Source organism: Spea bombifrons, chromosome 2 (assembly GCF_027358695.1).
Source record: "Spea bombifrons isolate aSpeBom1 chromosome 2, aSpeBom1.2.pri, whole genome shotgun sequence".
NCBI classification, from domain to species: domain Eukaryota; kingdom Metazoa; phylum Chordata; class Amphibia; order Anura; family Pelobatidae; genus Spea; species Spea bombifrons.
The window spans coordinates 128,429,744-128,442,918 of record NC_071088.1 but is presented as its reverse complement, the minus strand read 5'-3'; the positions used below and the strand labels follow the sequence as shown (position 1 = coordinate 128,442,918).

General features: G+C 43.4%; 1 protein-coding gene across 1 annotated transcript in view; it reads right to left on the bottom strand.

Moving 5' to 3' along the window:
• Positions 1-12,202, bottom strand: part of EXPH5 (exophilin 5) — a 39,678-nt gene extending 27,476 nt beyond the window's left edge. Inside the window, exon 1 of the mRNA XM_053456083.1 lies at positions 11,969-12,202. Within this exon, the coding sequence (XP_053312058.1) occupies positions 11,969-12,090 (122 nt within the window). The 5' untranslated portion in view covers positions 12,091-12,202. The remainder of the gene's footprint in view (positions 1-11,968) is intronic.
• Between the last annotated feature and the right edge of the window lie 973 nt (positions 12,203-13,175).

Below are 13,175 nucleotides of genomic sequence, written 5' to 3'. Positions count from 1 at the left end.
CAGATTCATCTTATTTAGCCTGCAAATGTCACAGCTCACATGTCAGGAAAAAAGGAAAATAAATTGTCCGTGTCTAACCAAACAGCACTAACAGTCGTAAACGCAGCTTTCTCGTGCAGGATATGGGAGGGTCACACATTGCTTATTAAGAAATTACAAAACAATACCGATTTACTTGCTTCAAGAAGACCATTAACAGCCCCCCCATCTCTAGGTGATGTTTGGAGTCTAAAAATGTATATTTGTAATGCGGGGCAGAATGCACCTTTCCTATCCTTAAAAAAACCTAAGGTAGGCCATATAAAATTCAGTCTTTGATTTAAGATCCTTATATCATGCAGTGAGATGTGGCCAGCCCACTCACGGAGATGGGAACATGGTGGGTCGTGAACCACGATGTTGCACGTCCCCTTGGTAATAGTGAGGCTGCTTGCACAATGCGTGTGAGCCACTAGAAAGAAGGCACCCGGCAAGGGGTAGGGGAGGGAGTATGTATGTATGTATGTACAGTATGCTTGAATGAATATGTGTAAGTGTGTGTTAGAGGAAGTGCATGATAGCATGTGTGTAAGTATAAGTGTGTGTAAACATGTGTGCCAGTGTATATGTCAGTTACTGGGGAGGACCAGGGTGCCAGAAGTCAGCTTCAGTGCTGGGTCAGCCAGTCAGACGGGGTAATCTTCTAGAGCTGTGGAGCTGCAGCTTCTCTGTAAGGTAAGTATTTCTATCTTCTTCTGCAGGTTTAATGCAAATTAAAGAACTCACAAAAGGAGAGTCTCTTTAAATCTCTCAACATCGTACCCTAACGGGGACCCTGAGCTTCAGCTTGTATTATAGTGCTATATATGTTTACAATGTATTGGTTTGAATGTGATACACATGGAAGCCGGTTACACTATTCTTGCAGAACCATCCTCTGAATAGAATAATGTAAATACAAGTGTTTGATTCCTAACTAGCCTGATAGGGGTGAAAGTTAAATCCTTCGGTGTAGGATGGGCACGGGTGCTGATTCACAAACACGCATGAGTCACGGAATAATATGGAGCTCCAGTTGGGCAGGAAATACCACTAGCCCACACCTGCCGTGTCGTTTTGTTAAGGGAGGAGTGTTGACTTGTCACATAAACGCTTTGACATAATTTACTACAACAGGCAAAGTGTTTGGTTCTGGTTTTTTATATCAAGCTCTTCTTTTGATCGATGTGTCAACGGAAACAGGATCTTCATCAGATGACACTTTACGTTCTTTCTTTGCTAAGCAATGCGTCCATGAAGCAGTTTGTTAATCCTCCCCAGCAGGTGGCAGAAGGCTCATCTTCATCTTATAGGTGGTGGCTGCGAGTGTGGGTCCATCGACTAGGGGTCTACCTGGCATTTGCGAGTGGGCCAGATGGCCAGTCCGGCCCTGTATTTAAAAAACAAAGTAACCAGAATCCTTTCTATCGGAACTGATGCAGTAACAGCTATATGATAACTAAATTCACTCTTTGAAATTCTTGTGGGGAAATCAGTATAATTGTTAAGAGATATTCGCACGAAAGCTAAACTCTGTGTCTGTATGTGGCAAAACTGGCATTATCTTATTCTTGTGGTGTATTGTTGCCCACGTGTATGTGGTTATATTACTTAGCAGGTAAAAACAAGGTGCTAGAATCCTTGGGAGCCCCATAATACCTCTGAAGGACCTATTTCACGATTGCAGAGATCAATAGAGTTAAAAGCTGCCTATATGCTTGGTAACATTTTTAACATACCATAAGCCAGGTTTTAGGGGTTTTACTTAATAATTCTTCTGTTATGAGTATGATTTACTAAGCAAGCAACTGACCTCTTGCCGATTTCGCCTTTAGCTGTTTTTAAATTCTTGCATACCTCCCAAATGTCCCTTTTTTAGGAGAGATAGATTTTCTTTTGGACCCATATCCCGTTTGTCTAGAAGCGCAGAATGGTTGCTGGGTATGAGTGTTACAGAACCATAAACGGCTCATTAGCATGCGCAGAAAATCACAGACTCTTCTTCATTGCAATGTTTACTCAGTCGCAGAGAGGATACAATGTTACGTAAATGTTTTGGGAATACCCTTTTCAGCCACACGCATCCTAACTCGTTCAGAGAAGAATAAAATAGCGTGAACCTTGTATGATGACTTAGTTTGGCCATGAAACGGACTGCTGCCCCCTACCCAACTGGATACCAAAGGATTAGGACCAATCAGGTTGCCCTACCCTACTGAATCCCAAGCATAGGTATAGAGGATTACCTCCTCAACCACTGGTTGCCAAGGGTAAGAGCCAATCACTGTTCTCTACCCAACTGGTTACCAAGCACAAGGACCAATCAGTGCTGCCAACCACACAGAATAGCAAAGATACGGACCCATTGGTTCCGCTCAACCTCATCGGACAGACACAGACTGGCGTTTTGGCAAACCATACAAGTGCTGGATATTCCGGGCCACTCGCTACGCAAGCATAACATCATACAGTTTAGTGGAAACTTATGTACATGTGACAGCATACTCGCCTGAGCATAGTTAAACAGATTGGGAAAACCCTCTTTCTTCTTTTATACAATACATTTCTCGTCCACCCATTTAAATTTTTTAAACTCTATCTGAAATTGTTTGATCCGGGCTTTAGAAATAGATATCACTCGGATAGATGTATGTCCTTACAGAATTCATCCTACCCATCCACGATACACGTAAGCCTTTCCAAATCCCTAAATATCCGAACAAATCCGAGAGAAAGAAGAAGAATTTAAAGTTAACATTTCTTCAATCTAAGGGGGAATTCATACCCCCAAATAATAAATACCCTTGGTGGTTATCCCTTAAATATATCTGTCATTCCAGACTTAAACCCAGCGCTATTGCCTGAATTTTCCAATATTTAATTTGTAAAGTTTTCCATATTTATCAATTTCTTTCATTACTAAGAGAGGTCTGTTAGCGTTAACAAAATATCTAGGGCTGCAACTAACGATTATTTTCATAATCAATTAGTTGGCCGATTATTTTTTGGATAAAAAAAAATGTACATTTTTAATTTATTTAAAATAATTTTATAAAGTAATGTAGGATGTTAAAAACAAATGGCAGAATAAAAAAAACTTTGATAAAATGCATTTCTTGTTTTTATTTCCCAGCCTGTCCCCCAGTTATGCACATTTGAGCTCAGGCTTGCCACACTGCCCCCCAGACATGCCACATTGCCCTCCCAGACATGCCACATGCCATACTGCCCCCCCAGACATGCCACACTGCCCCCCCAGGTAAGATTCCCCTTAGGTTGCCCCCTTTTACCTCTAACTGCACCTTAAGTTAACTTTATTCAATTAATTAAATTAACCCTCAGTCCTCATCATTAAATTAATCCTGAAGAGAAGACCCCATCAACCACAACTGCCCCTAAATTAACCCTGAAGACCCCATCAACAACTGCCCCTAAATTAACCCTGAAGACCCCATCAACCACAACTGCCCCTAAATCAACCCAAAACACCCCATTAACTATAACTGCCCCTAAATTAACCCCCACCTTCACTAACTTTCAGCAGCCCAAATATTATTTTTATTCTTACAGTTAGATGATTGTCACAGCCATGTGGATACTAAAGAAATGGACGGAGCCAGCCATTTGGCCCCGCCACTTTCATCCCTGTCCCTCCCTGCAGTCACTGCCGTTTGGCCCCGCCCCTTTCCTTCTCCGGCAGTGCTTGCAGGAAGGGACTGGTAAGTAGGAGCTGCTGCTGCTGTGAGTCACAAACTGATTATAAAACGAGGGGTGTTTTTCAGAGCATTTGCTCTGAAAAAACCCTCATTTTATAATTGATAAAAAACCGATTCAACTTATCGATAATGAAATTCATTGGCAACGATTTTCATTATTGATTTTATCGATTAGCTGTTGCAGCCCTGACAATATCATCTCCATATAGATTTAATATAAGATACTACTGTGGCAGAAGGTACGGTGTACAGAGTAATAACAGGATTAGAACTTTTTTGAATGCTTTCTCAGAATCGAGTGAGCGTACAATCATTGGAATTCTACAGACTGTTACATATTTTATTAAGTCAGTTTTCCTTGAGTTCCTGCTGGACTGTCTACCCTTAACGAACCCAACCTGATCCCCGTAAATGTCTTCCCATTTTTGTTGATAACCATATGCCTACCCCATGCAGGTTTACATTCTATCACTGTTTTAGCCTCTACCACCGATGGTTGGCTGTTCCATTTATCTACCACCATCTCAGTAAAGTAAAACTTATTAACATCACATCTATGCCTCTGTCCCTCTAATTTTAGATTACGAACCCCTGGTTCAAACATTTCCACTCCTTTACTGTACTCATGAAGTTAAATGTTTCACACCTCTTCTATTTCTTTCTTCCCCATGCTATTTAATTAATGCTCGTAAAACCTGTCTCAAATAGTGTTTGGGGAGGGGGGGGGAAAGGTTCACCCTAAACATTGGTTCATATTTCAGCAACACTGCTAGGGAGAATAATACCTAACACGGGTATGTAGAGAATTTGTTTTTAAAGTTCTGCACAACTACAGAGCTACACCAAAAATAAGATAGACCCGTCCTATGTCAAAACGCTAAATGGGGTTTTGTACAGAAATGGAGTCTAGAACTGACAAAGCTTGGCTCCGATAAACTGCAGACTTGGAGGCCGCCATTGTTGTCAGTCGTGTGATATCTTGGGTGGCTCTTCCTGCTCAGGCACCATGAGGTCCATCCTAATCCTTTCCACTATGAATGGCTCAACATGTCCTGAAATAAATATAGAGGTTTCTGTGTGTCATCTATTTCCAAGGATGTGACCAAAATGTAACTATAGCAAAAAGCCAAACAAACCAAAAAAAACTTTGTCCATATCTTACATGTTAAAAGTTTTATGCATTATCCCCTGAAGGACCAGGGTTCTTTTACAATGTTTTACAAAACCAAAAAGTGTGTTTTTTTGCTATACCTTTATTCAACTGACTTCCCATTAACTCATTCAGTGTACTCCATAAAATTACATACTGTTTTTTCAGGACAACTATGTTTTTTTGTTTTTTTTAATAATAAGTATATACATAAACCATCATTTTGCATGAAAAACAATTTGGAAAAATTAAGAAAAAAAAGCCAACTTTTTGAGTTTTGCCTATAAAAAGTACAAATGAAAAAATAAACAAATAAAATGTATTTAGGTATTTGTCCTGATTATTTCCATTTATTTTGGTAGTTACAGGGTTAAATATAAATGATGTGCATCACCATTTCCAAATTCGATTTTTGCAAAATGCAACATGCTGGGGTTTGGGCCTCAATAGCTGCTAGAGAAAGCAAAACTGCTGCAGGTGGGGTGAGGTTAGGAGTGGGACCCAGAGCTGGACCACGCACTTTCCTTACCACCTCGCGATGCAGTGAAGGAGAACGCACAGCGTGAAAGCACAGTGAGGAGGCCACGTGGGAGCTGTGATGGAGGTCCGTGGCACAAAAGGCACAGATCTCAATTGATTTTACAGCTCGGTGGGCCGGTCAGAGGAGATCTTATCATCTAACAAACCCCTAGCTGCAAAAGTGGGACCGTAGGGCAGCTCAAAGGGACTGTCCCGTAATGGTTGGGAGGTATGATATTCTACCCAGAAGTGAAGAAAATACTCTGCATACCAGAACCAGAAAGCACACATTACAAACATTTCTATTTTAAACATAAATGGTTCATATCTGTTACTAAAAAAAAAAAAAAAAAAAAAAAAAATACAAACTCAACAAGCACACTTTTGGATTTTAACAGCTTAGCGTTCGCAAAAAACGGAATTGTCATTTATTGCATGTGATCCTGTGATTGATTTTTTATGAAAAAATTTAAAAAAATCCTGATCTTGGTCTTCCTAACTCTTAAGGCGACCAGGATGAACCTGCCCCATCCCTCCTCATGAATTTGGGGGTGAATGGCTATGCATTGTGATAAGCCTTAGGCTTGTCAAATCCTCTATGCAATTCTAGCACACATAGCAATGCTCTGCATCGCAATCAAGCAGTCCTTGGAGTGGAACGCCTCATTGTACATTAACTTATGAGAGACCCCTTGGAAGCTCCTTCGACAATATGGCATCCCCGCCAAGTTGGTCACCCTGATCAAGAAACTACACAACAGAATGTCCTGCAGTGATCCATGGAGGACAACTCACAGACAGGTGCGAACCAGAGTCAGACAAGGATGCTTGCTGTCACAGTTTCTCTTCCTCCTTGCCATTGATTAGATTATGAAGACATCCACCCACAAGCGCTGAAACTGAATCCATGATCACCTGGACTTTGCAGATGACCTTGCACTCCTTTTACACAGCAAACAGCAGACACAAGAGAAGACAACATAGCACAGTCATGTTATGACAGGTTGCTCTCAACATCCACAAGACCAAGATCTTCAAGATAAACTCCATCAGCAATGACCCAGTCACACTGAATGGAAGCCCCCTGGGAAAAACGCAGACCCTCACCTATCTGGGAAGCATCATCGACCAGTAGGGTGGCACTGATGAAGATGTCAAGGCAAGGATTGGCAAAGAAAGAGCCTTCTAACAGCTGAAGACGACAAAGATTTGACCATTTAACTCTAGTCAGTCCTGGTCAAGTCAGTCCTACTGCATGAAGCACAAACAAAACAACCATCAGAAAGGTCCAGATCTCCATCAACAGATCCATCAGAAGGATTCTCCAGATCCTCAGGCCAGACACCATCAATCATTGGGAGGGGACTTGCCAACTCCCAGCAGAGGTAGAAATCAGTAAGAAAACATCTTAAGTGTAAGCGACACCCTCTGCTCAGGCGATGTCCCTGAATTTCCCTCCCAAAGTTGGGAAATGTGTTTGAGAGAGCTTCTCCAGAAGTTATTGAACTTATAAATCAGAATAGACACATCTGTTCCAATTCCTTCTTTCTACTGAGTGTTTAATACAGCTCTCATCACTGCAATGTGTTTTTATCACTACCTTCATAAGCGTCAGGAACCGTTGTTACCTATGACTGCCTGACTTCTGCAGATGTAATCAGATTCTTTCAGTTTTTCACATAGCATTCGTGTAGAGGCAGCAGATCACAAAAAAACACGATTACCTTTGAAACTTATCCTTTAATATGCAAAATATATAGCCTTGGTTTATAGAAGAATTAATATAATTACACAGTGCCAGTAAACGTTATCGGAGCGTGACACAAAGGCTTGTGTAATCCACACGCAAGTGGTTTAGAAACATTGACCAAAGCTGTACGCTGATCTTTACGGATTCGATTGGTGCCATCGCTACTTTGATGTAGGAATACACAAGGAAAATAATTTTGGACCAATACTTTCAATGGAGGAGGTCCACCTTACGCTGCCTTCTGCACCTTTTATATAAAACAGATGTATCCTGGGGCTCAGGAAGAGATCCGGATCTAAAGTTTGCATTGCAGAACCACCACAACCAGCAACAGCAGCACTGTACCGATGAATACCCACATCCAGCAGCATGTTACGGGACAGAATTTCCATGGATTTTGATGAATGGAGGACTGAAAAGCCCGCTGATGTTCTAGTTGCTGAAGATACATAGTTTTCATTGCCAATACAACCCAGGAAAAAGTATGAACCTGACTTGCATTTGGTGGCTGCAAACAGTGTGCATTGGCGGAGCTGGCTCTGGTGTACATAAGAGTACAGATGAAGGACCACTTGGACAAACAGCACATGCGCAACCTCCTGGCCTATCTATTTTTGCCCATTCACAGGCAGGGTGGTTATGGGACAAAGATGGCACAGGCCGGGCTGTTTGGGGACAAAGATGGCAGGTCCTATGTGTGTAATCTGGGTGCTGGTCAGGTTCTATGTGGGCAGTGTGGACTCCAGGGCTGGCTTTGGGTTCTGCGACCTATCATCTATGCCTGTAGTTTTATCTCTACCATTATTGCTGAGTTTTTAATGTGATTTCCAGTTGATCTATAACTGCAATGCTATGTTTCCATACATCATTATTGTATACTTGCAAACACGGGATTTGTATGTCTGATTCTATGCCTCCAGTGCTGAGTTCACATGAGAACAATATATATATATATATATATATATATATATATATATATATAATTGCTGACACCAATCACACTCCTCCCTGGGCATGATAGGAGTGTGATTGCTGTTAATATATATATATATATATATATATGTTATTAATATATTAATATTGTTATTTAATTTTTTTGCCCTATTTTAGTGTGTTACTTACTTTAAATAAAAGTGTTAGATTTTTTTTTTTTTTTATGGTGGGGGGGTCATATTCGGTTTAGGCCAGGTAAATGCTGCATTTTTGGTTTCAGTCCAGAATTTGTTTTGGTGCATCCCTACTACTAAGCCAGACAATGAAGTGGTAGGCCTACACCACATCAATGTCTGGCTCAATGTATAGTGAAACCAAACTCATCCAACCATGTCTTTATGGAGCTTGCTTTGTGCTCAGGGGCACAGGCATGCTGGAATAGAAAAGGGTCTTCCCCAAACTGTTCCCACAAAGTTGGAAGCAGAGGGCTGTCCAAAATGTCTTGTATGCTGTAGTGTTAATATTACGACCCATTCCAGTAGGTTAGCGTTCTCCTGGAACCTGCTAAACCCAGATTCGTCCATCAGACTTCCAGAAGCAGGACTCATCACTCCAGAGAACAGTTCCTCTGCTCCAGAGTCCCATGGCGGTGGCGTTTGGGATTGCATATAGTTATCTTTGGCTTGTGTGCCGCTGCTCAGAAAACCATTTAATGAAGCTCCCGACACACGGTGCATGGGCCGATGTTGCTTCTAGAGGAACTCTGATTACTGAGTGATGCTGTGAGTGTGGACGGTCAACTGCTTTGTGGCTGAGCGGTTACTCCTTGATGCTTCACAATAATAGCACTTACAGTAGAGCGGGGCAGACCTAGCAGGGCAGATATTTCATGAACTGACTTGAGGCAAATGTGGCATCCTGTGAAGTCACTGAGCTCTTCAGTAGGACCTGTTCTACTGCCAATGTTTGTCTCTGTAGACAGCTATCTATGTGCTTTGATTTTATACACCTGTTTGAAGGGAAGCCACATCATTTCGGTCATACCGTGAATTAGTGTTGGGACAGCTTCTAGAATCCATTCTACGGCAGTCTATTTTCTGCATCAGTAATACACTTACACAACTTGTATGGGAGATGAGCCTCAGTCTTAGAAGAGTCCAACACAATAACTGATGGTCTGACAGAAAAGACCCAGGGGTTAAAGGTGCTGTTCCACCTACTCTGCTTTCATAAATAAATGCAGCATCAGAAACATCATTCCCACTACTTAAATTCCTGACTCTCGGAGTTCTGAATTGTGAGCTCTTTAGGCTTAAAAAGATAACTTATTAAAAACACCCGTGCGTTTTACTTAAGTGACTGAAGCCAAGAGGCTGGGGCAGATAAGCCTGTAACAATAAATGCTACGAGTGCTTTCTAATATTTTCCAGGCACGATTCATTAGAATAGCACGTTCACGCCACATCATACACGGGAAGGCGTCCAGCTCACGCCTTCACTGCCTGTACAGCTCTGCAAATCTGTCAGCGGCTAAAGTGTTTATCGCCGGTGTTAAGATTACACACAACGAAAACACAGCCGCACAATCCTTCGGAATTTACAAATGTTCAATGCGAATACATTAAAAAAAAATAGGCAAATGCAGTTATAGGCACAAGCCGAGGGAGGCTGGATGAGACTCATAGGAGTTGCACAACACTGATTTTGCTGCGCTAGAAGTTGGTCGTGAAATGATATGTCCATTATATAGGAAGGGCAGGTACAACGGGTGGATCGATTACTAGAGATTTAACAGCGTATACATGTGGACTAATTCTGGGAGAACTAGGGCCAAGTGAAAGGTACTTAAAATGCTCTTTAATCATTAGAGGTCCATTTTAAGGGTCGGTTCCAGTAGGAGAACCATGAACAGGCAATAGGGCTGGAGGCATAAACAGGTTATTTGAGCAAAATGAATTTTAAATTAAACATAATTGCAGACTGCATGCCAACAGCATGTAACGTGTTAAAGGTGTGTGCACGGTGCACGCAAGGCGTAGAAACCTATTATTCAGTATAAAAAAAACAAAACCTCTCAGAGTATACCTTTTGATCCATACCTTAATGGTCTGTTTAATTCACTATAGATACAATTTGCAAGCCAGTTGTGGTTTTAACTCCCTCACGTCTTTATTCATTACGAAGGCCAAACACTTGCAAGCGTTTGCGGCAAGAAGGGCTGCATTAGCTTTGTGTATGTAAAATTTAATGTGAAAAAAAGAAACCTGCAAAGAAAATTTAGCTATACATTATGCAGGGTGAGCCAAGCACTTCGATCAGAATGAATGGATGGATGAATGAACGAGAGAGAGTGAATGAATGTGCTTGGGGGCAGATATGGCCCAGGCAGGGTGTTTTGGGAGACAGATATGGCACAGGCTGTTGGGGGGGGCAGAGTTGGCACCAGCAGGCTGTTGGGGGGGCAGAGTTGGCACTGTGGGACATAACGCTTGTGAAGCTGGTTTGCCCCGGGGCAATGTTCCCACCAGGAGAATATGGTTTCTAGTTATGCTCCTCATGTGGCATGTGGGTACATGAGCTCAACCACGCAATAAAATATATGGGGCTGGCGTCCAAAGATTTCCAGGGCTGCTTTTTATTCTAAAACCACATCCCTCCTACAAAATTCTCCCTTTAGTGAAAACAAGACTCAAACTGGGGGGGGGAGGAGACAAAAAAACTTTCCTAAAACCTTGGATTTAAATGAGCACCCAGCCCTTGGGGAACCAATCGCATAGAACATTTTAGCCAAAATAAAACCAGTATGTTTTTTACGTGGGGGGGTTTGTCTTCGCACCGTCACTAATCACACCGGTTCGGAGAAGGAAAGTTAATAAAACCCTTTTCACAAAACCAAACGTGATCGCGTGGGATCTCCCGGTGCAGGCGGGAGCAGGAAAGAGGATATCGCTAAAGATAATAAATATAATAACACTATAGGAATATTCACAGGCGTTGTAGGCACTGACAGGTGCGCGGGGTTAAATCCGCTCACCAGAGAGCCATAAAACTGGGGCCACAGCAGCTACTTTATCATTACAGTTGATTGCGCTGTAGTTAGCACTTCTGAACTCATATTTCCTTAATATGTACCCTCCAGGCACCCCAAACCTCCCCTGCCGGTTACTCATGTCCGGACACTACTACCCAGCCCCGCGCAATTTTCCAGTAACGCCACTGTCAGGCAGGGATTAGAACGGGTTCCAGAGAGCGGCTGCAACGAATCCCAGATGCTGCCCCGTCCTGGGACCACAGTATATAATCTACCAGGGTGTGCAGGGGCAAAGGGGAGAAACTGCCCCTGAACTGTTCTGATCCGTTTCAATCGCTAGGTTTTTTTTTTATTTTTTTTTTTACATTACTAGATGTTAATGAACTTCAGGCAGCATTTCCACCATGACCCGGTCCTTTATGTGCTCCTTTCAGTCGCATTCCCTGCAGTCTGCATTTTTTGCACAGGGCACTTTGGATGTTTTAGGGTCTCTATATCACAGGACCATTTGGCTGCACTCAGCTGGTACAGATCTCTATATTTCCTGGTCTACATTGCTGGCCCACTCAGTTTTGGGCCCCCACCCGGTATTTTGTAGGCTCCAACACCTGGGCAGGGTTGTTACATGAAAAGCCGCCACATGGGTTAAACTGATGTTCCTTATATAAACACTACAACACCCATCAGAGTGTAACTCCAACCAGGCAAGGAACACACCTACCAGCAGTCAGTGACTGAGCATCATGGGAGTTGTAGTCCACCAAAGATGTTGCTTTAAAAGTTGGCTGTCAGTGTCCACAACATCCAGAGTCATCCCGGACCCGGACTCCCCTCCCCCACAGCCCTCTTACCTGACTCTCTCCCTCTCAGCCTTCCTTAGCTGCTCATCCCTCTCCAGTACATCCAGGATCCTGCCGGCTTCCTCCTCATCTAGGAAGCTCAGGTCCAGCCTGCCGGCTCCCGGATCAGTCATCTTCCTCGCGGGGAGAACACGGACCCTTCCCGTGCGTGTAGTAATCAGGCTAGCATTAGTCCGGCAGGGGCCCCTGTGGCTGATGACACAGTCCCGCGGTCAGTCTGTGAGACCGCTGCACCTCGGCTTGTATAATGTCCCTGCCTGCACTCAGCCACCTGCCACCTGGAACGGAACACACCCACTGAGTGCCCGAACACTCAGCCAATCAACGTGCAGCGCGGAACCTCGAGAAGCGGAAGCAGCCAATCAACGCCTTGGGCGGGTCTGTTTCTCGCCTACAGTGCCGCTGATACATTGTAACGCCTGACAGTTCCAAAGGGAACGTGGATGTGACTGCGAGAGCCGGTCCGTCTGTGTCTCCGGTGTGCCGGCGCTTTACACGCTGTGTATTACATGTACACTAAATATGAATAAATAAACAGGGGGGGCAAGGAATATCCTAGGGGGGGCAATTGCCCCCGCCTTGCCCCCCTGTAGCGACGCCACTGCCTGATTCTGTACCCTTTCTTTCATAGATTCATGATTTATTGCACATTGATAATGTTTTAGTGCAAAAAAGTTAATAAACAAAGAAATGGGTGCTGTGTCTCTTATTCCAGGTGAGATGTGGCTTCCTTAAATCTTTTCACTGTAGGCACTTATAGAACCGAAGGCTGACTCTCACAGCAGTAGCAGACAGGGCCGGAGTGGCGATTACGAGGAAGCCCTGGCACTTTAGGGCCGGTGACCGCCTGATGTCGTGAGTGCGGCCGACGGCTGGATAAGCTTGGCTAAACATTACATTTATCGGTCATGTAGCATGCGTCCTGCATATCCAGCCGTCAGCCACACACCGCGCCTCCGGCAGCAGATCGAATGTTTATCCGGAGCCGACAGCCATCGACCCACCTGGCATTTGCCTGGTGTGTGTCAGATGACCGGCCCAGACCTTGTAGTAGCCACATTAACACCACCTTGAAGATGAAATCCATAGTAGCCATTTATTTAAAGAGTTACCGGATGGACATTAATTGCCAACAGTAAAATAAAATCATACAAGCTGTGGCAGGTCACTCTGTAGGGCAGGGCAGTGTGCAATAAGG